The sequence below is a fragment of the Octopus bimaculoides genome, chromosome 1 (assembly GCF_046866305.1).
Source record: "Octopus bimaculoides isolate indiv1 chromosome 1, ASM4686630v1, whole genome shotgun sequence".
NCBI classification, from domain to species: Eukaryota; Metazoa; Mollusca; class Cephalopoda; order Octopoda; family Octopodidae; genus Octopus; species Octopus bimaculoides.
The window spans coordinates 168640011-168667363 of NC_142928.1; the positions used below are offsets into that span (position 1 = coordinate 168640011).

Consider the following 27353-nt stretch of genomic DNA (forward strand, 5'->3'; position numbering starts at 1 on the left):
TGTGATATTTTCTACAGTTAATAAATAGTTAGATATAGGAACTTGCTCTTAGCTAAGAACCTCTCCTATTGTTGTTTCACTCAGAAGATAGTCTCAGGCACCAACCCAAACTGCATTTCTTAACTCTTTCTGTTACTTTCATAATTTGATATATCAATTTTCTATTTTGAGCATCTTCTTTGCCTTTGTAGCAGCTGATGATAATACTATGTGAGTCATTGAGTATGGGATCTCTTTGTACAAGATTATGTGGATCACAAGCATGTCCTACTTCATTTTCAGGATCTCAGTAATTGTCTCTGGTGGTCCAGCTGCTTTCCCTTCTTTCATATCCTTAATTGTGCTTTTCACAATGTAACTGTTAGCTTCAATAACCAATATTGCTCTGTTATATGCCTTTCTCATGCATTCTCCAGATTCATAAATCTCTCAACATTTCCATTCCTCTTCTTGGTGTCAATGATAGTAAATGCACACTTTTTTCTTAACACTATCTTGACTCGCACTAACCTACTGTCCTGCAATCTGGAGTACCTCATGCTTCAGATTGTTTTATCATAGAGCATTGACAAATCTCTTGTTTTCAACTTCAGCTTGTTAAGTATAACTGGTATCTAACATCTCTTCAAGCCACCTGATATTGTATCTTGGTCCTTTCTTTCAATCTCTTCAGGTTCTCTCTCAGCTTTTTATTACTGTTGTACCATTCCACTACCATATCACCTTCCTCTGATTGGAATATTGCTCCATGTGCAGCTATAGTCGTATTACATTTGTCAAGATAGGGGTGGTGTGAGAGAGCTTTTGAGCACTTGTCTAGCTTAAACAGATGAATAAATAAATAAATAACCATTGTCTTACTTTAATTTCATGCCTCTGTAATGCAATTTATGATTTTATTAACAGCATTGTATTTCCCTGAAGATTCAGTTTTGGGATTTGTTCATGCCACATTCTTGGCAATATTATTTGTTAATGAGGTCTGACTGCAGGTAGATTCTATTGTGATAAAAACAGGTTTTTAAACTTTTTTCTACTATCAGTACTATAAAAGTAAGTACAGTCAGTCTTTAAACTGGCCTTACTGTATTAGTTCATAAATTATGATTGAATATCATAAGTTGAAAAATATTTCTTATAACTTTATAATTTCAGCTTGTAGATGCTATGATTTTTCCCAAATATTTGAATAACATTTGTGCACATTCAGTTAATTTCTTTCATTAAAAGCATATTTCACCATAAGACTTCAAGACATTTATGATGCAGATGTAGCCATGTGGTTAAGTTTGCTTTGCAACCACATAATTTTGAAATCAGACCCATTGTGTTGAACCCAGGGTAAGTGTATTCTACTATAACCCTGGGCCAACCAAAGCTTTGTGAATGGATGTTTGTGTGTGTATATATGTAGCCCTGAAACTCGAGTCGCCTTTATATATTTATATTTATATATTTGATCCTTTATATTGAACACTCAATATTTCATCTACATTCAATACTTTCTTTCATGGTGCCATCCATTTTTATTTTATTTTATTTTATATCATATATTGTATATTATATTATATATTGTATATTCCATATTCTATACCCCACATTGGTTCTGCAGGAATATAAATAAAACATAAAAAACAGACAGTGTTGGAACTCTTTTAAACTAAATAATATATTCCTCTATACACAATCATACAAAAAACCCCACCTTTTTTGTATTTATTTTTACTCGCATATATATATATATATATATATATATATATATATATATATATATATATATACATATATATATATGTGTATATATATATGATCCCGCTCGAAAAATCCCAGAACCCCACACAAGAGCCAGTTCAGCGGCACCGGCAACGATTTCTTCGAGCGAGATCGTTGCCGGTGCCGCTGAACTGGCTCTTGTGTGGGATTCTGGGATTTTTCGAGCGGGATCGTTGCTGGTGCCCCTGTGCTGGCTATTGTGCGGGTGACACATGAGGTTTCTCGAGCGAGATGAGTGTGGCCTTTGCCAGTACCGCCTGACTGGCCTTTGTGCGGGTGACACATAAAAGCACCCACTACACTCTGAGTGGTTGGCTTTAGGAAGGGCATCCAGCTGTAGAAACACTGCCAAATCAGATTGGAGCCTGGTGTAGCCATCTGGTTTCACCAGTCCTCAGTCAAATCGTCCAACCCATGCTAGCATGGAAAGCGGACATTAAACGACGACGACAATACGTACAGACATATATATATATATATATATATATATATATATATATATATATATATACCGCCTGACTGGCCTTTGTAGGGTTTTCGAGCGAGATCGTTGCCAGTGCCCCTGGACTGGCTCTTGTGCGGGTGGCACATAAAAGACACCATTTCGAGCGTAGCCATTTTCGTGCGGGTGACACGTAAAAGCACCCACTACACTCTCTGAGTGGTTGGCGTTAGGAAGGGCATCCAGCTGTAGAAACTCTGCCAAATTAGATTGGAGCCTGGTGTTGCCATCCGGTTTCACCAGTCCTCAGTCAAATCGTCCAACCCATGCTAGCATGGAAGGCGGACGTTAAACGATGATGATGATATATATATTGGACAATGGACGTTAAATGATAATGATATATATCTTTTGTCTCTTTCTTGTTTATCATTAGACTGCTACCTTAAAGAATTTTAGTTGAATGAATTGACCCCAGTACTTTTTGTTTTAAGCCTGGTACTTATCCTATCAATCTCATTTACGGGGACATAAACACACCAACATTGGTTGTCAAGTGGTGATGGCGGGGGATAAACCCAGACACAAAGATGCACACACATAAATATATATATATACACACACACACATACACGCACGCACATACATACAATGGGCATCTTTCAGTGACTTTCTACCAAATCCACTCACAAGGCTTTGGTTGGTCCAAGGCTTTGGTTGGTCCAAGGCTATAGCAGAACACACTTGCCCAAGGTGCCATGCAGTGGAGCTGATTCCAGAACCATGTAGATGGGAAGCAAGCTTGCCACACAGCCATACATGCACCTATTATATATATATATAAAAATTATAATTTAGGGTATCTAAGAGATACCACCATGCTTGAAATAGCAGTCAAAACTTTGACTCTAAAACCACATTATATGCTCATACAGCAGCAGGAGAAAAGACAGACAAAATAATTACTGGAAATTTCCAGATCCTGGATTTCTGGCTCTGCATAAGAAAATGCTCTGCCTTCATCTTATCCTTAGTTATATATATATATATACACACACACACACACACATTTGTGTGTGTATTACTCTTTGCCTTTACTTCATGTGATAGTTGTAAATGAATGTCACTGTTATGCATATGGTGTCCTTCATTTTCAATCTTCTGTGAAATTATATCTAGTTGTGGGGAAATATTACCTTTACCTGCAAACTGATGCGGGTTGGTTGCAGGAAGGGCATGCAACTGTAGAAAATCTGCCTCAGTGCATTCCATCTCACCCATGTAAGCATGGTTAACTGGACATTAAAATGTTGCTGATTTTGATGGTTTTCAAACATTTGCAACCAATTATATAGAAATTTTGAATTTTTAGTTAATAGATGCAAAAGAAGAAACAAAATTAACCAGCCTGAATTTGTCCCATTAGACTAATTTTTGAGAGTCACTAGGTTAACTACATATGTAAAAAAATGGATTTGTTTCTGGAAGTCATATTGCTGAGTAGAATAAAGCAGTAACATATCCAATGCATTGTGTTAACTACATTAATTGAAATGTATCTCATAGGAGTGAGGTCAGACTTTAGTAGGTTAGGTTTCACAAATGAGATGATAAAAGTCTGACAAATACCAATGGGCAAACCTTAATCTACCCATGATAGCTTTGGAAAATAAATGGTGAAATGTTGATGTTTCCTGAAGAAAGTTTATATATTAATTTTATTAGATAATTAATGTACAAGCATTGCTTTGTTGTTCAGTCCCATTGCTTGGCTTTTTGGGAGAGTGTCTTCTATAGACTCAGCCCAACTAAAGCCTTCTAAGTGGATATGGTAAACTGAAACTGTCTCCATTTTCTTGTGTGAGTGAGTTTGTATTTTACCTCATCTACACATTTCTCTGGTTTGTAAACAATGGTGTTACTGACAATGTTGTTTGCTTGCAGTCAGCTATGAAAGCATGTCTGGGCTGTTTGTTGTTCAGTTGTCTGAAAGATTATTACCTTGCTTGGAAACAGGTTGAGTTGGGTTGGCAGACTGACAGGAATGGCATCTGGCTGTTGAAAACTTTGTCCTGACATTAGTGCAACCAACACGAGGAAAATAAACATTAAAGCAATAATGAAACTGATCTCTACATTCCAAACTTTAACCTCTGTCTCCTCTTTGTTGAATAGACTACAATTAATTATATTTAAGCTATGATCATCTGTATTTTTAACGATTAGGATTATCTTATGTATTCTTCCTGTTTTTTTTTAAGGAGGTAGGATGTGATTTGAGGGAAATTTAGCTACTATTTTTAGTAAGTCAAGCAACCATCTCAGGACTCTTTTCTAGTTTGACATTCCAGAGTTGTTAAAAGTGATGAAATATGGATACGTTTTTTCTCAGTTTCACATTCCTTTTTCTAGTAGCATAAATGGGCTATTTTATGAAATTTTTAGTATTTGCATTTAAAGTGAACAAGTGTTCTACATTTGCATACTTTTTTTTAGCAATCTTTTACTTTCAGCAGAAGTGATACATATTTTCTTAAAATTTTAACTAGTGATAAAATTTAAAGGTGCAAGCATGGGTGTGTGGTTGAGAACTATGTGGTCTTGGGTTCAGTCCCACTGTGTGGCACTTTGGGCAATGTCTTCCAATATAGCCCTACCTTGTGAGTAGATTTGGTACATGGAAACTGAAAAGAAGTCCATTGTGTGTGTATGTATATACATATTTATATTTTGTGTGTGTGTGAGTGTGTATGTATATATATATATATATATATATATATATATATATGAGTTGGACAAAATAATGGAAACACCTTAAAATTTCAAACAAATTTATTTTAATATGGGGTAGGATCACCTTTGGCAGTAGTTATAGCTTGAATTCCACGAGGTATGGACTTGTACAAAATTTGAATTGTTTCCAAAGGAATGTTTGTCCATTCTTCAGCTAAAACAGTCTCCAGTTCTTGTTGTGATGATGGTGGAGGATATCTACTCCTTACTTGTTTTTCTAAAATGCACCATAAATGTTCAATAATATTAAGATCTGGGGACTGTGGTGACCAGATAAGATGTTCAACTTGACTAGAATGCTCCTCATGCCATTCAGTAACAACTTAGCTGTGTGAATTGGTGCATTATCATCTTGAAAGATTGCGTTTCTCTCCAGAAACAGTTCCATAACCATAGGATGAATTTGATAAGATAAAATGCTTAAATAGTCTTGACTATTAATTCTGCCATGAAGGAAAGCCATTGGGCCGGCGGATTTCCAAGATATAGCCCCCCCCCCCACTCGATTATCACAGATCCTCCTCCATGTTTAACAGTTGGAAGAAGGCAGTCTGGGTCAAATGCTTTTTTTGGCTGTCTCCACATGTATATTCAGCTGGTGATTGGAAATAAGGTAAAGGATGACTCGTCTGAGAAAATAACATTCTTCTACTTCTCTAGCGACCAATTCTGTAGGATTTTACTCCACTCTAAATGCTTTGCAATGTTTGTTTTTGAAAATAGTGGTTTTCTGATTGCAGCCCTCTCATGAAATTTGGCTTTGTGCAGCTCTCGGCAAACAGTTTTTGTGGAAACTGGGTTCTCGAGGTGGTTATTAAGGTCTGCAGTAATTTTGGAAGCTGTACTTTTGTGATCCCTTCTAACAATTTGCTTAAGAGTCCGACGGTTCCTATCAGAAAGTTTTGGTTTTCTTCCAGAGTTTTGTTTCGATAAGGTGTTTCCCTCTTTCTCAAAGGCTGTCATTATTTTTGAGACAGTACTTCTTGATACACCATATATTTCAGTTGTTTTCGTTAAGCTAGCACCTGCCATATGAGCACCAACAATTTGACCTCTTTGAAAGCCCGATAGATCTGTCATTTTAATGAATTTTAATTACCTTTTTCTGATGATATCTGAAAAGAAACAGCAATTTTAGCAAAACATATTAAGCAACACTAATAATAAATGAAAAACAAAAATAAACAACCTTTTGACGATTTCATAGCTATTTCAAAATTATGATGCTAGGTGTTTCCATTATTTCGTCCAACCCCTGTGTGTGTGTGTGTGTATATATATATATTGTATGTATGTGTGTGTTTGTGTGTATCCTTGCCTGTGTACCATGTAATGGTTGTAAATGAGCATTATCATGCAAGTGAATTTGTTTGCTTCCAGTTCTCCCTGAAAGACTTGTAGCTATGGGCAAATGTTACCTTGCTTGGAAACAAATGAGGATTGACAACTGAAAGGGTGTCTGACCATAGAAAGTCTGCCTCAGCAAATTCCATCTGACCCATACAAGCAAGAATAATTGGACATTAAATGGTGATGATGATGAAAGAGACAATCTAAGTGAAGTTACTGAGGCACTACAGAATGACTGAAGAAAAGTCTGAACTTATAATCTTGAAATTAATTGACAAAACATCTTTTTCACATAGTCACTATTCCTGTGATAGTGTGGAGATAGACAAATATTTGAATGTCAGCTGTTATACTGACGAAACTGCTTAAGAGAAAAAGGATTTGAATAGGACTAAATCCCTTGATCAGAATTAAGTTTATCAGTCTGAGACAATGCAAAGCAGAATTTAGTTTGATATTTTGTAGTGTAGATTTTACTTGCAATATACTTTTATAAGACATCCTTCCAAAGTCAATATAATCAAAAATATGTTGTCATATGAACAAATAGATGTATAAGCTTTAAAAATAAATTGTCTTTGTCTGAATAGAGTAAGTTAACATATTTCAACAGGTGCTGACAAAAATAGCTAAAAAAAAAAATTGGAGTGGTTAACATGCAAATTTATATACTTTGTGCTAATATAGGAAATAATCATAAATATAAAATGTCAGATTGACTTTTTGATGTTAATCAAATAATTTAAATGACACAAAGAATAAAAGACATAGGAAGGAATAATGTAAATTAGACAGATAGAAAAATATGAAAGCAGTTCTAATACAAAGGTAATTTTTAGGCAATTTTTATTCTGAGAAGTGAATAAAACCCTGCTTGAGACCTCATGTTTTAAAAGTTTGTATCTAAATTTAAGTATTCCATCATCATTAAAAAAAAATTTTTGGTAAGTTCTAAATGCCAGCTTAATGACAAAGTTCGTTATTTTACTAAATACTTCAAAATTATTTTTAAAATTACTGTGATTTCATTAGAAATATGGTTACAAATTAACAAGAAAAAATTATTGTAATCATTTTATAGGCATCAAGGATTGGATAGAATATTTGGTTGGTCATGAATTCAAATGTTAGTAAATTTAAGTCCTTAGGTAGATGTGTATTGCAATGCATGCAAACTTTGTAGATCTAGATTGTCAGTCTGAGTAAAATCACCATACTCCCACCATATTTTCTGATAAAGATCACCAGTTAGTTTCAGCAAACCAAAGTCACAGTCACTATTTCATATCTAGGAAATAATCTTGTATTTTGTTTGTTGTAGTCTTAACTAAAACCCTGAAAATTCTTACACAATCTCTGGTTTTCTTTCTGGTGACTCCATATAATGTAATGCAGCTAAAACTACATGCCAAATATTAGCTTTCTTTTCAGAGCCAGAAAATACTTAATTTATGATCAGTTTGCTAACCTTATATAAAACTCCTCTTACTGGTCTTATATCTGGAACAGTGATGCTACTTCACACAACTGTTCTAGTTTGCACCTGAAAGACTCACCCACCAATACACAGTACAAATTGTGGCTCACATACATGCTTTCTCTTCTGTTTGCATATTCCATGTCTGTTATGACAGCCTCTGCATTTTGAAATAGCTAGTTGCATACCATTTCAACCCAACATATCCAGTTCTCTCCACTACCCCTAGTCCTTGATTCAACAGTTTTTATAGCTCTTGCTCTCCAGAACTCTAAGTTTATGGAATTCCCTCACTGCTCACTTTTTTTCTTGCAGATATTGACTTTCAGATGCTCAGGTTGAACATAAAAACTGTATTGATCTCACCAGTGTCTCAGAGAATCTGTGAAGGTTGTGGGTTCAGACCCTTTTTTAAACCATAATGAAAAAAGTAAAACCACTAAATTTTTGGAAGTAGTTATAATGATAGAAAACAATTTAATTATATTAGTAAATTAGTTTGATTTCATATTATTTTTACCATATTCAAGAACAGTAGTGTTGTCTGAATGCTGAAAGTACTGACATTTTGAACTAAGAATCATGAGTTCCAAACAACTACCCAAATTTTTGGGTGGATATTCTAAAAGCAAAATTGTTTTACTTTAAATTTTCAAGTTGTTTCTATCTTTGTGTAGTTTATTAAACACAATTATTTATTTCATTTCTTTTTGCAGATAATAGATAAAAGTCTTTAAACTTAATTATTAATAGTATAACTTTCTCTGTTTATGTTATTCAGTACTCATTGTAATCCATTTCATTTAAATATGTCATTGCATTCACATGTATTTGATAACTATTTATAATGTTTCCAAAATGGCACATGAATTGTGAATGCTAGTACTGTAGGTAACAGTTTTATGACCTCTAATTTGCTGTTTAACTGCTTTGAATTTATTTAGCATTTTTCTGTCTAAAATAAATGAGAAATGTTTCAGCTGATCTCAGAACATTAGTGAAAAGATATTTTAATTAAAGTACACAGTGAGTGTTTTTAGTCAATCCATTTTAGGAATCGGTGAAAAGAAATCATTTAAGAGTGTCAGTTATTTAACAACCCAATGAGTTTAACCAGCTTGATTTTTCTCAAATGTCCCAGAGGTCCTAGAGGATCAAATTAGTTGTTGGGGAGGATGTACTGAAAGTGTAGTAGCTAGAGTAAGTATAGGATGGAGAAAATTCAGGGAGCTTTTATCTCTGTTGGCAATTCAAGATCTCTTTCTCCAAATGAAAGGAAGATTGTATGATGCATGTATACGAACGAGATTTGGGCCCTGAATGCAAAGGACATGTGAAGATTGGAGAGGACTGAGGTTAGTATCCTCCACTGGATGAGTAATGTTAGCATTCATGTGCAACTGCTAGTGTGTTGAGAGAAAAGTTAGGTATGAGAGGAATTGGATGCAGTGTGCAAGAGAGAAGACTCTGCTGGCTTGGTCATGTGATACAGATGGATGTTGATAGCTTCATAAAGAAGTATCAATTACTCAAAATAGATGGAACTCCTGGAAGAGGGAGACCCAGAAAGACATGAGATGAAGTACTGAAGGATGATCCTAGGACACTGAACCTTATGGAGGATATGACAAAGGATTGAAATATCTGGTGCCTTACTGTACTCAAGAAGACCCGTCCTCCACAGCAGAAGTGTTAATGCTGCTCTGCCTGCTGAAGAGGATTGGTCTGCAAGAATCCTGTGCTGGTACCACGTAATAGTTCCCATACCAGCATCAGGTAAAAGCACCCATGCCGGTGTCACATAAAAGCACCTGCGCTGGTGCCACATAAATAGCATTCAGCACACTCTGTAAAGTGGCAGGCATTAGGAAGGGCATCAGACTGAAAACTGGTGCAGCCCTCCAGCTTGCCAGCCCTGGTCAAAGGGTCCAACCCATGCCAGTATGGAAGACAGGTATTAAAAGATGATGATGATAATTGATATGGAATTTTCTTTTGCTGTTTAACAGAATAAACACTTCAAATTGAAAGATTATATCTTGTTTGTAATTGCTAATTTCAATGATAATAATCAATGATGTATTGGACTTGTTGGTCGATATTCACTCAAGTTCACAGTAAAAGAAAAAGGTTTATGAAATTTCTTTTTCTTTTCTTTTTCTGTTTTGTGTGCTGAAAGAATTAATTACCTTATAGAAAATAGTCATATAATTTTGAAAGTTAGATAAAATAGATGACAGACCTATGAAAATGGGGAAAGAAATAAGATAAAGCAGATTTGTTGGTTGGATATATAATATTCATTTGAGAGATAAGCCAAGTTCATTGATGCTAAGTTGGTTTGATTGAGCATTAGTTATAAACTGCTAATGAGAAATGCAACATGATAGTGTGGAGAAGCAATTAATATTTGCAAAGCATTTCACTAGGTTTAGCATGAGAACTATCTAGCTATGTTGCTTGTTTGTTGTCTACACACATCTTTCATTTTTTTGGATTAGATGTTTCCTGTTTAGAGAACACTTGTGTAGAGTGTCAGTAGATTTTTCCCTGAGCCATATACTATTGTCTCTGATATACACTATTCCTTCATTGTATGAATGACCAACTTGGTGTTGTATACTGTTTCACCATCATTGTTTTAGTAGCCATTTTCCCATGCTTACATGGGTTGGACAGAATTTGTTGAGGCAAATTTTTTATGGTCAGATGCCCTTCCTGTTGCCAACCCTTACAAATTTAAGTAACGTAATATTTGCTCATGACCAGACATGTTTTCATGCAAGATTGGAAATGGATATCACTAACATGATGGTGATATTTGTTTACAATTATCATACAATGTCAAAGTGAAGACAGTAACACGGATACACACAATGAGTTTCTTTCAGTTTCCATCTGCCAGATCACTCACAAGGCTTTGGTCAGCCTGGGATTGCAGTAGAAGACACTTGCTCAAGATAGCATGCAACAGAACTGAACTCAGGACCAAATGGTTGGGAAGCAGACTTCTTACCACACAGCTATGCCTTCTTGATCATGTAGGCAAAGGCACCACATTCAATCTAAATACCTCAGACTAGACATGATCAGTTGTTAACCCTCTATGAAGCTGAAGTAAGAACACTAGAGTACCACTTACATCTGAGTGGGTAGTGCTGTATATCACAAAACTAGGTCACATCCAAAAGTAGGCTATTTGACTAACAAACAATTCACTCACTAATACACTTTAACTATTTACCAATACATTGATCCTTTTCTTTATTACTACTACAATAACTGCTTCTCTGAACTAGTTGCTGCACACTCTTTCATCTGTTCTCTCTTGTCTTTCACCCACCCATTACTTTTACTGTCTCATATCATAGACCCTATACACAAGATATTTTTTTTCAATCCTTCCTTCGTAGAATTGTAAACCTTTGGAGCACCCACATTTTTCCTTGAGACTGACCTGCAGATGTTACAGCTGATATTTTTCAGGAGATTTATTAAAATTAAAGAAGTACAAAATTCTAATCTCTGTCAAAAAATGATACCCTGATTTTAACCCACTTGTGTATTCCGGCCACTTTGAGAAGGCCCCATAGAAGTCCTTCAAAGTAAAAGTACCCAGGACCCTTGTCTCAGGCCTCCTTCATTTTTGAAATGACAGCTCCTCAAGTTCTCCTTTAGTTTGGGGAACAACCAAAAGTTACAGGAAGCAAGGCTCTGATTGTAGGGAGGATGAGGAACAGTCTTTATGACCATCTCTGACAAATAGATTGTTACCAGGATGCTCATAACTAAGCAGCCTGGGAACATACTTGGCCAAATTTTACGCATGGTCAGATATTTATGAATAATTCTGTGTATAGTTGTCATACCAACTCCAAATTATATGGTTATTGTCTTCATAGATACAAGACAGTTTTCATCCAGAAAATTGCGAATTTTCTCAATCAGCTCTAATGTTTTGATATCTCTTTCCTTCTCACACCTCATTGTTTCACTCCCTCTCTACCATTTTTGGACTTCTTGTGCCAGTAAATAAGTTAATCCATAAGTAGGCTGGAACATTTCATAGCTTCTGTAATGTTTTTGTCCAATTTAGCACAAAACTTTATAGCATAGTAAGCTTCAAAATGTCCTGACTGTATTCTGAAAACTAGTCAGCTATGACTAGAGTGTGTTTAGTAGAGTGTGTTCAAAGTGCTGTTACAACCATCTCCTTCAATCTGGAATAACAAAAGTTGGTAGGTCAGCTTCTTAGATGTATAGTAATGATATACTAAAATTACAATAATCTAGGACAATTATGACTGCCTCTCCTAAAAATAAGTTTCAACCTTCTGGAATGCAACCTGTATATCAATCTTACCAGTTTCAGAAGAACTATAATGGATATAATTACTACCACCTTTCATCATCTTACTATCTTATGAAACAAAATTCTAATGGAGAATTAGTGAAGAAATATTACAAACTTGAAGCTTTTTCAGTAACCTTTATTCTTTAGTTTATCAGTATTGTAATATTATTGATTTATTATCCAATTTGAATTTGGAGACATCTACAATAATAATATTTATTTTTGTTTTTATTTATTCTAAAACATAAAATTTGTTTCAAGTTCTTAAAGCAAATTTTGGAGTTGATAAAATGCCAATGAATTCCTTGGGTAGACATATGTCACTATGCCTTTCTCATACTTTGTGATATTAAGACTGTAGACATCATGATTATAATACTGAATAAGTTCGTGAATTTTGTTTCCTTAGTTTGTATTTGACTGGTTAACTGCTGAAACTAGGTTATTTATGTTTTTAATATTTTAGATTATGTTCTGTAAACCATTTTCATGTTTAAAAAATTCACCTCTTACAGATATGTAAAAATATTAGATTTAAGTATTGGAAATTTTATTAACCCACTTGTTTTGGAATTGTATGTATTGAAAACAATGATATGGAAAATGTTTTCAACCACTTCATATTGTGAATTAGCTTTTGTTACATTAATTTCACAATTTTTGAATTCATCTTCTGTTTCCAGGGATTTATTTGGTTGTAGGCAACAATCAAATTTAGTTACGTTCTTCTCAATATTTAGGTTATCTCAGACAATGTCAGTACTTTGAATATGCTGGAAATGTTTTATTTTACATTAATAGATATTTTGAAGCATTGTAGTCTTCATAAATTTTATTACATATGTAATGTTTAAGTCATATACTTATTTTTAATATTAGCCTAATTGTGCTTTTTCTGGCAAAAGTAATTTTTTTGGCAACAATAAAGTGAACATCTGCCTCATGAGCTATGTGTTTAAGACAAGTAATATAATTGGTGGATTAGTATTTTTTATTATGACCCTATCTCTAATATACTGATGTGTCTAGTGCGAAGAAATCAATATCTATGAAGTAGATGATCAATGGAGATTGCTATAATAAAATTACTTAAAACTAAATATCTTATTGTATCAAATTCAATATCTCATTTTTCTGAGTTTAAATCATGCAGGTGCAAATATATGTACCAGTAATATATCTGGGACTAGAATACTTACAATTCTATACAAAAACCAAAATCAATCTTGTGCATATGATAAAGAAACCAGTATTATTCTTTAACATACTCTATTTTCATCTTCCAGCTCATATTCGAGATCCCAACAATGTCCTTCACTCAATACATAACTTGAAAATAACAGTGAAAGATTTGAACACACCTCCCCCACAACAAGCTGTTGCTCGGAAAATGATGACCGATACTGTAGCTAGTGCCCAGCCTCAGCTATTGGATGGCAATCAAAGAAATGTTATCTCTGTGGGTGATTATGATCTGCAGCTAAGTGGTAAGTTACAAAGTTATTATTACATGGTGAGAGAGAGGTAACATTATAAAGGCTTTATAAATCTCTGAATAATGAACTTAAGTAATTTAAATTTTCAAATATGCTAATTTTTTATGGCTTATGTATAATATTGTACAACTATTTAGTAATTTTTTAAATTTCTATTTTGATATGTACAGAGAAATCTGTACGTTTGCTGGAAAGGTCTAATGAGACTGGAACATGTCTAAACTTGTTTCCCACATTTGCAGAAATAATTAAAATAATAATCATTGAACTAATGCTTTTTTTACCCTTAACATATACTTATTTTAAGTTGTTTTATTATACTCACTTTATATATAGTTCAGTGTCTCACTGATTTGATTCCACTTACTATTCAAACTAATTTTGGTGTTTGTCCTTTCAAGATTATTGATTAAAAGAGATAATTTTTAGAATGTCTTTGTTTTACCTCAGATTAGTCCTGATTGAGCAGACCTGTGATAAAAGGCATTTTCTAGGTAGTGTGTATTTAGGATTACATTATTCACTGCATGTTTCCTTTGATAACACAATTGAATGTGAAAGGATGGATGGAAAATGATGATTTCAAGCAGATTAAGGAACCATGTAGAAGTTTCTGTTGTTGGCATAATTTTTAGTTTTTTGTTGAGCCCCAAATTAGCACTGATTAAGTAAACTTCTGATGAAAAGCTTCCAGGTGTGATCAAAACAATATTTGAGATACATTGGATGTATAACAGTGATTTATCTAACTTATATGGTGATTATTCTCCCCAATAGAATTCGAAGTCCATGTCTGTTGGTCACCAATTTATAACAATGTTGATTATCTGGTTTATAATGGTATTGACTTGGAAAAGATAATAAATATAGATGTTTATTGAGTAGGAATCTATGGTGATAAACCTGTCACTTAATTATAAGTATTATCACTAGACATAAATCTTAACTCTGGCTGTGCAAAGGCTGTGATGAATTATACTCACCAAGATGCTGAATGTGCATGTATGTTGAAGATAAATAAGCTCGCTCTTTTTCATCGCTATAAGTTTCATAGTTGCAGAAATAAATTTCATTAACAGGTTGAAGAAAATGAAGAAAGAGAAATTATTTACTAAATTAGTTTATTTACGTTCATTTAACCCTTTAGTGTTCAGATTAATTTGTCAAATGTAATGCTTATCTGTTCACATTAATTTTGGTTTATTCAGGTTCAAGTGGGGTGTCCACAATATTTGCTTGTAACTTTGTTAATTTTTTACATACAGATTTGAAATTTTGTAAATGGGGGCTTGTATGCCAGTGGTTTATAGTTACAGAATTTTAGCTGATCATTCTGATTAAATTTGACTTTTATGGGCAGGTAAATTTAATTAAAAGGTGTAAAAACAATAACATTATGAATAAACACTAAAATTCATACTCTTAATACATCTTACCTGTTTGATTTGTTACTAAAATTATCCCAGATGTCAACTGCCAACAATTTTACATTTTTCAAGATGAGGTACATTAATTTGAATTAAAATACAGGTGTAATCAGTTCAAGATTTTATTTTTCTATATTTCATTCAAATGTTTTCATTGAGAATAAAGTACAAAACTCTTTTACTAGTCAATATATCATTGGCTATGTACTCTTATACAATTTAATGAATTCATTTACGTTACAGAATGCATCTAATAAAAAAAGCTCATTAACAGGTGAGACAAAGGTGAATACAGGTGTGTAACCTACTGAAAATTAATATGTATTTTTCACTTTCAAATATTATTTATAATAAAATGAAAAGGAATAAACAAAATAATATAGTTATGACATATTTTTGTCATGAAACTGCCCAAAGCACCCTTTACACAAGGGCACTTTCCAAAAGGAATACACATATATGAAGTCTCAATCTGATCCCCTTTTGCAGTTTTTCTTTTTTTGCAGCGAACACAGTCTGCAAACTTTTTTTCTTCCATTTATTTTTTCGACTTTATGAAAATCAATATTTTCTCTGTTGATATCCACCTCAGTTAATTTTGCAATTTCTCCCAGTTCTGTGCTTTCTAGAAGAAAAGCCCTTATGTAATTGAGATGTGATGTCAACTCGAAATTTCAAATGGTCATAGTCTTTTGGTGGCAGAGGTACCTTGTGGCTTTTTACATATACAATATATGAATTTACTACAGTTAAATTAACTAAAAACCACAAAATGTATCTCCACCATTTCTTCTTAGGTCGACCAACTGTGTAATATGCCCGATATTGGTCAGATTTATCAACCCCACCCATATATTTGTTATAACAAATATTCACTAGGGGTTTCCCCTCAGCACCAACACTAGGTTGTTCATTAGAAGACAGGAATAAAATCTGTTTTGTCTTTGAAAGCAGTAGCTAATAAATTTTCTTGTTGCAAGTGTAAAATGTCCCTTCTTTTTTTAAATTTTGTTTTCGTTTCATGGGATAAACCTTTACGGTTTCCCATAACAGTACTGCACATGTAAGTTCTTACAAGGGAAAGATTTTCTGCTAAAACCTGATTCACAAACTTCCCATACCTTGATCTGCCATTTAGTAGGTTTGGCAGGTATGTAGTGCCGAAAATGTACTCTGCCCTTATAGCCTATCATGGCTTCATCTACACTGAGATTTTCCCCAGGTAGATACAGTTATATATTTATTAAAGAGTAAATCAATTACAGGACATACTTTGTGCAGGGGATCGTAGTTCAATACAATTTCTCTGGAGAAAAATTATAAAATCTTTTTTATAAAAAAATTCCAGGAATATAAAAGTCCATGAGGAATATATTCAAACAAACTGAGAAAGTTTTTTGGGAAAATGTACAATTCTACCACTTCTAGTTTTCTTTTCGCTGGTAGGTGATTTTAAAATTGACTTGTGGATCTTTTCCTCAACCTTACATACATACTTACACATAAGCATACACACACATCATCATACATGAAAATATATACATATGCATATGCCCCCCCACCACACAGTGAGACATTGATGTAGATATATAAACAATTATATGCATAGAATATCAGATGTTTATTGACATATACACACCTACTCCTTGTGCATATAAGCAATGTCTATACACAAATATATCAACAAAATATTTAGATACAAAGCATTTATGAAATGTGTCAGGAATACATAAAAACATAAATGATGCAGTATTCTATAAACAAAAACACTATAAAGCAAATGATATATAGACATCCTAAAAGTAACATGTTAATAAAATTAATACAAAACCCTACAATACAATATAACGGAAACATCAAAGTGCAGATGAATATTTAGTAATAATCAATATATGATCAAATGAAATCACTAAGATATATAAGAATAATCAATTACATCACCATAGGTATAATAAGTTGAGTATCTATGTGTGTGTGTGTGTGTGTGTGTGTGTGTGTGTGTGTGTGTGTGTGTGTGTGTGTGTGTGTGTGTGTGTGTGTGTGTGTGTGTGTGTGTGTGTGTGTGTGTGTGTGTGTGTGTGTGTGTGTATGTATACATATATATATATATATATATATATATATGTATATCTATATAGGTGTGTGTATACACACTCACATGCATACACATGCATGAAGTCATATCCAATGATTGGTGTAGCAGCATCATAGTCATCTGCTACAAAGGCAAAAGTGACACTTTGGACAGGAATAATTACAGAAGCATCAAACTGCTGGACCAGGCAATGAAAGTCACGGAGAGGGTCCTAACCCAATTAATTAGGGAGAGAATTAGCATAGATGAGATGCCATTTGGATTTGTGCCAGGTAGAAGCACAACTGATGCTGTATTCATAGTTAGGTAACTGCAGGAGAAATATCTAGCCAAAAATAAGCCCCTGTACCTGACTTTTGTCGAAATGGTGAAAGCCATGGACAGTCCCTGCTCCATTATCTAGTGGTCAATGCAGAAGCTAGGGATAGTTGAGTGGTTGGTGAGAGCTGTACAAGCCATGTACGGGGATGCTGTCAGTAAGGTGAAGGTTAGCAATGAGTATAACGAGGAATTCAGGGTACAAGTAGAGGTTCACCAAAGATCAGTTCTCAGCACACTCTTGTTCATCAATGTCCTCTGAGCAATAACAAAGGAATTTAAGACAGGTTACCCATAGGAACTCCTCTACACTGATGACCTTATACTTATAGCCAAATCACTACCTGAACCAGATTAGAAATTTCAGGCATGGCGGCAAGGTCTAAAATCAAAGGACCTTAGAGTTAATCTAGCAAAAACTAAAGTCTTAGTAAGTAGGAGAGTAGGCAAATCACAAATTCCTTCAGGTAGATGACCCTGCTCGATCTGTAGGAAAAGTGTTGGTAGAAACTCCATAAGATGTACTTGGTGCAAGCTATGGACACATAAGGGGTGCAGCAATATCAGAGGATGGTTAACTGGGAAAATAGTTTGTGTGTGTGGAAGGTGCACAGGTACAATAAACACTGAAAATGTACAGAAAATAGCCCACCACTGCAAAAATGATGTTCTAAAAGCATTGTTTATACTTTGTCAGGTATTTGCCATATCTCATTCTCTTAACTCTCAGCCCTCAATCACTCCCATATCCATGGCACTACTTTCCAAAGTGGTTGGCATTAGGAAGGGCATCCAGTTGTAGAAATCATGCCAATGGTAATACTAGAACTTGCAGCTTGCTGGATCCTATCAAACTTTCCAATCCATGCCAACATGGGAAAGAGACATTAAATGATGATTTGAAGTCTCTAGACATAGTCAGAACAGTACTGGAGGGGTATTTTTCATCACGGACAAGTGAATTTTGGAAGAGGGGCTTTGCAAGTCTACCAGATAGATGGAAGAGCATTGTAGAAAATGGAGAGTATATTTTAGATTAAAAAAGAACTTTATCCTAATTTTGAAAAATAAAAGCAATATGAAAAAAACACATTATTTATAGGATGACCCTATATATATATATATATATATATGTATATATATATATATATATATAATATGTATATATATATATATATATATATATATATAATATGTATATATGTACATAGATATTTGCACTTCCATATACATTTTACTCATGTCTACATGCACTTGTGTGTGTCTATATGTATTTACGCAAACATATACAAAGTTGGTAATGCTTGTTGTTTCTTGGTATGGTTGTGAAGAGATCGTTGGATTTTCCAATGAATAATGTAGGGGATATTTTGGGACTTTGAGGACCATATATATTCAGAAAGTGAATTTTCTATTTGAGTTATAGAATGTATGTATGTGTTGGTGGTATCTTGTTTTGAATTCAATAACAGTTAAACCTATTTTTGAAACAGAAGTTGGTGTTGTAGCATAAGTAATTAACACTGTGCCATAAATTGTTACTAATAAGGCAGTTTCTATTCTGAGGGCAGGATTAAGAAATGTTTCAATTACAATTCGTTGGGTTAGGTGTGAGATTTTGGTTTTCATATTTAGATAATTTAACTGATTGTAATTAGCAATAACTTTTCTGCAAAATTGCTTATAATCTAACATTATGTTTGTACCAAGTTAGTTGATACAGTTAGTTGGTCTTTGTGTAGGATATTGAAGCATAGGCTGTCTGTAGCTGTTGGGATTTGTAGGTTGATGGGTGGATTGAATAAAATTTTTTGTTTGATATTGTTGAGTTTTATTTGTGTATTGAACTTTGTCACTGTACCTGCTATTATGAAGTGCTTCATTCTAAAGTGTTGCAATTTTCTTGAATACAGGTTTATTGGATAACAGAATCTTAAATGTTCTTAACTAGGTTTTTAATATATTGGGGCGGTTGAAAAATTTATGAATAAATTGGATTTTTCATTTTTTTATTTAAAAAAATTTTTTTAATAAGATTTATCTATGGTGGGTTCTGGGTTGATGTCTATGAAGTTAACTGCTTTAAGATGTATGGCAATTGTAATAGAGAATCCTAAGATTCTCTCTCTCGTCCTTCCCATCTCTACTGGATCATTGTTTCAATTTTGCTGTTTTTCACCCTCCCCACTTTTTTGCACTACCAGTCCTCTCTTACCTGCCCTAATTTGTGTCATTGTTCATACCTTATTTACTATTTACTACAGCCATCCCTCACTCATGTCCTATTTTTGCAGTTTTCATCTGCTCTTTCTTTCTTATCCATCAATGCTTAATTTCCATAGTATTTCACCTTCTCATTCATTTGTATTTCTAACCATCTCTCACTCTTCTATATGCTTCTGCAACTCCTACCCACCCTCCCTCCCTGTTATGTCCTTACCTACCTTGTATCAAGGGGATCCACCTTGACACTGCTTCACCATTATTTTTATCTTCTCTGCTCCACCTTGACTACTCTCATTCTTTCTTCTATAATGTGTGTAGCTATGTAGCTCTTCTACACTAAGAAACTTGTTCTGCTCTGGCCTTTTCTTTCATACTCTGACCTCTTACCTAACATAAAGCCACCTCTCCTTCTTGACTGTTGCTCCACTCAGACAAAGGAGATCTTAGTCTTGCAAGCTGCATGATGACTTCACTAGTGCTGGTGCCATGAAAGAAACACTTAGTACATGCTTAAAGTGGTTACTGTTTGGAAGGGCATCCTGCCATAGAAACCATGCTAAAGCAAACATTGGAGTATGATGCCGTCTTCAGATTTGCTAGATCCTGTCAAACTATCCAAGCCTTGCCAACATGGATATGTAATGATGATGTTAATCGTAACTCTGATCCAAAATTGATGAATTTAAAGCTTGTTCTATTTACGTCAAGATTTGAAAAATACAAAAAGAAAAAAAAATTTAATAGCATTCTTATAATAATCTGTTATAAAATTTCATACTACCATCAATTATCTACTTATACATTATTTCTATGTAATATAATTATTGCATTTATAATTATTTACTTTCCAAAAAGTTTGTTCTGTGATGTATGCAAATTTTTTTAATTAATACATTTCCTAATCTAAAATATAAATGATAACCAATTCATTCAATTGAGTTGCATCAAATTTTATTAACAAGGTGTTAAGATATTTGAATTTACATTTTTTTTTTACATCAGTACATTCTTAGTATTGTTTTCATTTGTATAGACAATTTGATTCATTTGAAAATACATAAAAAAAGATTATTTTAAAAATTGGCTATCTTTTTTTAATTTTTATAATTCTATCTTTTCAGCAACCACTCCATGGTTTGAGGCATATCGGGAATGTTTTCTTCATTTACTGCCGCCATCTGATCATGAATTCCTGAACCATTCTATTGCATGTATCCTTAAAATACTACATTGTCATCTTTTTAATATATTAGTATCTTTGTTGAAGAAAGATGTTTTATTTTAGGGGATTAGAAAGAAAGTGCTAAAAGTTTTGGAGTATTCTTTTGTATTGAAATTGTTTGGCTTAAATTTCATCTTGGGGAAAATGACTTTGACATTTGAGATATAGCTTTAACCTGTTTCAGTCAGTGAACTGTGACTGTCCAGGAGCAGCTCCTTGAAGGGTTTTAGTTAAACAAATCAACCCCAGTATTTAATTTTTTTAGTCTGGTATTTATTCTATCAGTCTCTTTTGCGAAACTGCTAAATTATGAGGACATTAACAAACACCAGTTGTCAGTCAGTGAGTGGGGCAACAAACACACACATGCACACACACGATATATCATTATTGTTTAATGCTCACCTTCCATGCTGACATGGGTTGGAAGGTTTGACAGGAGCTGGCCAAGCAGGGGCCTGCACCAGACTTCTGTGTTTTTATGGCTGTACACACACACACACACACACACAACTGGCTTCCACACACTTTCTGTCTATGAAATTCACTTACAAGATATTGGTCTGGGCTATAATAGAAGCCACTTGCCCAAGGTGCTACACAGTGGAAATGAACCGAATGCCACATGATTGGATTCAAGCTTTTTAACCATGCAACCATCATCCCTCTAGATATTTAACACATTAAAATTTTTTATTTTGAAATTCATTTAAACTTTTCTTCTTGTTGAGATTTTTTATCAATAAGATAAGCAATAGTACTTATATAGGATCACTGATATCATAAAATCATGTTTGTTTCTATGAGAAATTGCTATAAAAAAAACAGACTGCTTTAGAGATATTTGAATATTTATAAATAATCATTTATTTGGATATTTATAAATATCTATTTCTATAAATGGAAATAGACTTTCAAAGGTAAGCTGAACATGCACATGAGTATTTTGGGAATTGTTACATTTTCTAATCAAGTTATGTGAAAAATTTATTCTGATAAATGAATTTAAAAATTATATATTTTTTGAACGTTGTTTTTGTTCTTCAGTTGAATAATTTACAATTATATTTTTATAAGTACTGTTATTGAACATTATGATCATCAGTTTGAGGCAGAAAATAACAATAGATTCACTGACAGTCTGTGAGACTATTGGTCTTTTTTGTTTTAAACCTTTTACATTATAATCTTAGCAGTTAATTCATAAGCCAGTGATAGTGTTGACACTGTGGTTGTGTATTGGTGCAGGTGTGGCTGTGTGATTAAGAAGTTTGCTTCCCTACCATATGCTCTTGGGTTCAGTCCCACTGTATGGCACCTTTACAAGTGTTTTCTTCTATAGCTCCAGGCCAATCAAAGTCCTATGAGTGAATTTTGACTGGAGAGTGTATGAGTTAAACTAGTAGAAGAGAGAAAACTAAAGTAATATAGATTATGCTATGCTGAAGAATGGGAAGCTGTTCTTGATTATTTCAACATGGAAGGCAACAGATACCAACATGAATGAGCTTAAGGTTCAGTGTTTTTTATATGTTGCCAGATCAGTGCTTGACTGCTTTTTCCCTCCAGCGAAACTGAATCTCCTGAAAGTTTTTATCAAAAAAGCTAATTCATTGAGATTGTCCATATCACCAATTTGTTATATATTTGTAGATTTTATTTAATAGTAACATTTATTGAATCTCAGAATTTGGCTATTTTAATAAAGCTAAATTGATTGAAGCAGAAAACCAGAAATGTTTGTCCTTAATCAGTTATAACTGAAGTGTATGTACAGTGACATACTTATATTTTAACTAGTCAATGGGAAGATATATTAAACATTAGCATTAGTAAAATAAAAATGATTTCCTACTTAAGTGGGAGGACCTACATTCATACCAGAAGGGAATGAGTGAAGTGTTCTTCTTTCTTGAGGATAGGGATAGTATAAAGAAATGAAAGAAAATGCATGACCAATATTGGCTTTACTGAAGTGTATATGTAAAAGATAAAAGAAATGGAGAGAATGATCTTTGTTTTTTGTTTTTTGTTTTTTTTTTGTGACTATTTATTTCTCCTTAACACCAATCTAGGTATGTTTGTTGTGTCTTCTGGTCACACAGATCCAGTAGGTGTCTTCAATACTTTGTCACAACAACAGAGCCAACAGCATAATCAATTTCCTAACAAACTGCCTAAATGGTTTTGTCCAAATATTCTAAAGTACTATGTGTTATTACATGATGTTGTGGAAGGAGAACAAGCAAAGTGAGTATCCTCTCAATTTGTTTTTTTATCTATTGTGTGTGGAAAGAAGAGCTGTTAGGTAGGCATGTGGGAACATCTCATTTGAGAAATCTAATATAGAAATGTTAATCTTATTGTAAGACCACTTGGATTCATGGTACTTGTACTTAACTAGTTTCATTAATGACAAGGAGATGAGAAATATTCTCTTGGATATAATGCTATTCTATCACATGTAGCTTTCCCAGTGAACTTTCTCCATCTAGGTAAGCTAGATGAATTGTTTTCCTGGACACATCAAAATATTTACAGTAGATATGAATTTATTTGTAAGTCAGTATGTTATTGTTTTATTCAGATTTTCTAAATGTTTACAGCAGATTGGACTCTGCTAAGGACATCCAAAGACCAGATGGTAGTGTTAAATCAAATGACAGATTATGTTTACTACTCAAGAATAGGTTCAGTCCATTTGACAGGCTTTTGTGCAAATTCTGTGTACTCAACTTAACTCTCTAGGTTCGGGTCAACTTGGGGGCTATTGTAGAAGGCATTTGCCCTAATAAATCTTAATAATCTTTGGAAGCCAAAAGCATCTAAAAGCAAGGTGTATCAAAATTAAGATTGTCGATTATATTCATTTAACATCTCTTTTTCCATGCTGGCATGGGTTGGACAGTTTGGCAGACAAGCTAGAGGGCTGTGCCAAGCTTTAGTGCCTGTTTTGGCATGGTTTGTACAGCTTCCTAATGTCAACCACTTCTGTGTACTGGGTGCATTTTTGGTAGTACCAACACTGGTGAGGTCACCAAGAGCCTGCTAGACCTCACCTGAGTGGAGTATAGTATTGAGGGAAAATGCTATAATCTGAAAAGAAGTTACCAATGGAGCAAGCTTTAAATTATGAACCGTGTTAGTGATGGTAGTGGTGGTGGTAGTTGTGGTTATAAATAGGCCATAAATGTCGGTGGGGGTTTGTTGATGATGGTAATAGTTGTCATGATGACAATTTCTTTCATAGGCACTAAATGATTAAATTAACCCTTGTACTTGACTGGTACTTTATTTTATCACTCCTAGAAGGATGAAAAGTAAAGTTGATCTCGGCAGGATTTAAACTCAAAATATAAAGAGACAGAAGAAATACTGCTAGGCATATTATCTGATATTTTAGCAGCTTCACAAATCTATCATCATTGATGGTAAAACTTGCATTATCTCTGTCATATTACTTGAACTGATCTTTGGATTTTCTTATGAACTATTCCTGGAGTAACATCTGTTAGCATTTTCTAGATCTTTAGACCTCAGAAAAATACAGTTAATATTCATGCTGCCAGAATATGATGGTATTGCAAGTGATAGATATCAACTGGCTCATTTTAATATTATGATAATAAGATTATATTGTTTAAAAGATATTTGTACTGTGTGTTTGTGTATATCTGTGTATGTATGTGAACATACTTATTTTATCTTGCATTGTTTGCTCGAGATGTCAGGAATTAAAATATGTTGATAAATTATCCAACTGACAAATATTATTTGTTGTTGTTTTATTGTTATAAGCTGAATCTATAGATTATGCTTTTGCAAACTTTGAATTTAATATTTACTGCCTAAACTTTAAAATCTGCTGTTAAACATTGTTTTCCTTTTTTTAATTTTCATAATTTTTTGTTGTATAAAATTTGAATTGATATCAATTTCTTCCTTTCTCTTTATTGTTGTTGTTGCTGCAAAATCAGTAGTTTTAGTTATGCCTGAATCAGTTATTGATAAAATAACACCAGCAAAATACTCAAGTCTAATTAACTGTTTATAACATTAACCCTTGTTTTTTCTTATTTGCTTTGTTCCTTTGTTAGACTTCATTATCATCATTATTATTATTATTACCATTAATATTATTATTATCACAAAGGGCTGAGGCTGTCTACCAGAGCATGAAAACCACATTTGGTGCCCATCTATGCCATTTACTTCAAATAAATTCCCGTTCTGTGCAAACTGCAGAAACCTTCAAGAATGATCAAAATATGCCAGACCCATGGAGCCAATTTTTACATCGGGCACCTGAATCAAATGTAAGTGTTCATTGTTATTTTTTACCTTATAATTTAGAAGTTCAGAATAGGTTATTTTAAGACCTTGCTAAAAGAAAATTTAAAAGTTATTTAATACAGTGTTATTTAAAATTCTTGAAAAGTTTCTTAATGCATGTAGCAGAATATTTTGAAATTATATGTTCTCCTTTCAAGGATGAGTGTTTCTCTCAAAATTCTTCAAACTAATGAGTATTAGGTTTTTCTGAGTGAATATATCTCTGCTTAGTGAAGTTTTTGGATTTTTTTTCCTATTAAGTGTGTGTTTGTGTATACATACAGACCTTTGTTACATTTTCACCAATATCCAAATAAATTTTAACATAGCACATCTGTTTGGCTGATGCTTTTTCATTTCCAAGACAATTTTATGTACTTGTTTTTTATCTTCACCTTAAAATCACTCAGAGTAATAGATGGATGTTTTTAAAACCTTGTTTTTTTTTTATTTTTTAGTATATATATATTTATGAATGTGTATATGTTTATGCATACATAAATATACACTTAATCATTTTGAAATGTCCAAAAAGTTTTCTTTCTTAGGTAATAACCATGTTATTTATATTGATAAAATTCTTATTACACTGCCATGGTTTAGGGAGTTTATAGATATGCAATTAGTAACATTTCTTATGTAATATAGGTATTTACATTACATATATACTGACATTTATACAGTGAACAACAATAACATTAATATTATTAAAAAAATTCAGGACTGTTCTTTTCAAATGAGTTAGTGTATTTCAAAATATTATTATTAGCTATGTCTTTAGAATATTAAACGTTTTTTTAAAAATGATAAATATAAGAACTACTGTAAATATTCATAAGAATGCTAAGTAGCTTAATAATTCCTTAGCTTAAATGTAACCAAACAATAGTTACAGTTCCTGAAAATAATGAATACTATGTGATTTGAGAAAAGATTTAAAAAATTGCTAATTGTAGTATAATTTATATACATTCTTAATTCTTCAGCTGAATTAAAATCTTCAGTTGAATTAAAATCTTCAGTTATAATGTTAAGTGCATAACCATTTTGAAGGGAAACTGTATGTTCCAATACTAATCTTATAGGTTACTGAAATATGCACATAAAAATACATGCAGTGTGTGTGTATGTGCAATGTGGAGGATGCAGAGAGAATAATTCTTTTTGTACATTATGCTGGACATGTTTTGTTCTGTTGGTGATTATATGACATGCTTTCTTAAAAGGGAAAGACAATAGTGAATTGTTCGAGTGAGTGAATGTAGCAATAGAAGATAATTGTTGTAGCTAGTTACAGATTCATCACCTACTTTCACCATGCTGAAATAGAGATGATTTGTCTTAGAAACAGGTTTGTTGTCAAAAATCATGTTCAAATTCAGAATAGTCTTCCAGTAGAAACCGAAAACTGTATGTCAAAAATGCATCCCTTGTATAAATATACATATACTAATATATATAATTTTCAGCAGTTACCAGCTGATAATGTACTGAAACAATTTGAAATAAAGCCTGTCCATTCTATCTTGTATAAAAATTCTTAGACACACACACTCACTCACGCACACATGCACATGCATGCACACTCTCACATACATACACGCACGCACACTCTCATGCTCACACATACACAGTTACACACACAGACATGCACGGACACACTTGCTCATGCACACACACACACACACTTGCATGCAAATACTCGCACATGCACATGCGCACACACTTCTGCATATGCACGCACTTCCACACACACACACACACACGCACCTGTGCACACACATGCACACTTGCAGACATGCACACACTTGCACACGCACACACTTGCACACGCACACACTTACACGTGCCCACAGTTACACGTGCTCACAGTTACACATGCACACACACTTACACATGCGCATGCACACACACGCTTGCTGAATCTGAGGGAAGAGGCAGTACCTTTGGCTTTGCAAGACTGCTGGGAATGTTTCTCTTCAACTATTGCAAGGCGAAGCTTTTAGGAAAGAGATGGACAAGGTAGGAATTTGAGAGCGTCAGTATTC

The 27353-nt window shown here is 33.6% G+C and overlaps 1 protein-coding gene across 8 annotated transcripts in view; it reads left to right on the forward strand.

The window, feature by feature from the left end:
• LOC106869306 (trafficking protein particle complex subunit 8) overlaps positions 1-27353 on the forward strand; it is a 116079-nt gene that overhangs the window by 10161 nt on the left and 78565 nt on the right. For all 8 annotated transcript variants that reach the window (XM_089362502.1, XM_089362506.1, XM_089362514.1 and 5 more), the window contains exons 2-5: positions 13476-13676; positions 20873-20962; positions 23049-23223; positions 25127-25289. In XM_089362502.1, coding sequence (XP_089218628.1) covers positions 13476-13676; positions 20873-20962; positions 23049-23223; positions 25127-25289 — 629 coding nt within the window. The remainder of the gene's footprint in view (positions 1-13475; positions 13677-20872; positions 20963-23048; positions 23224-25126; positions 25290-27353) is intronic.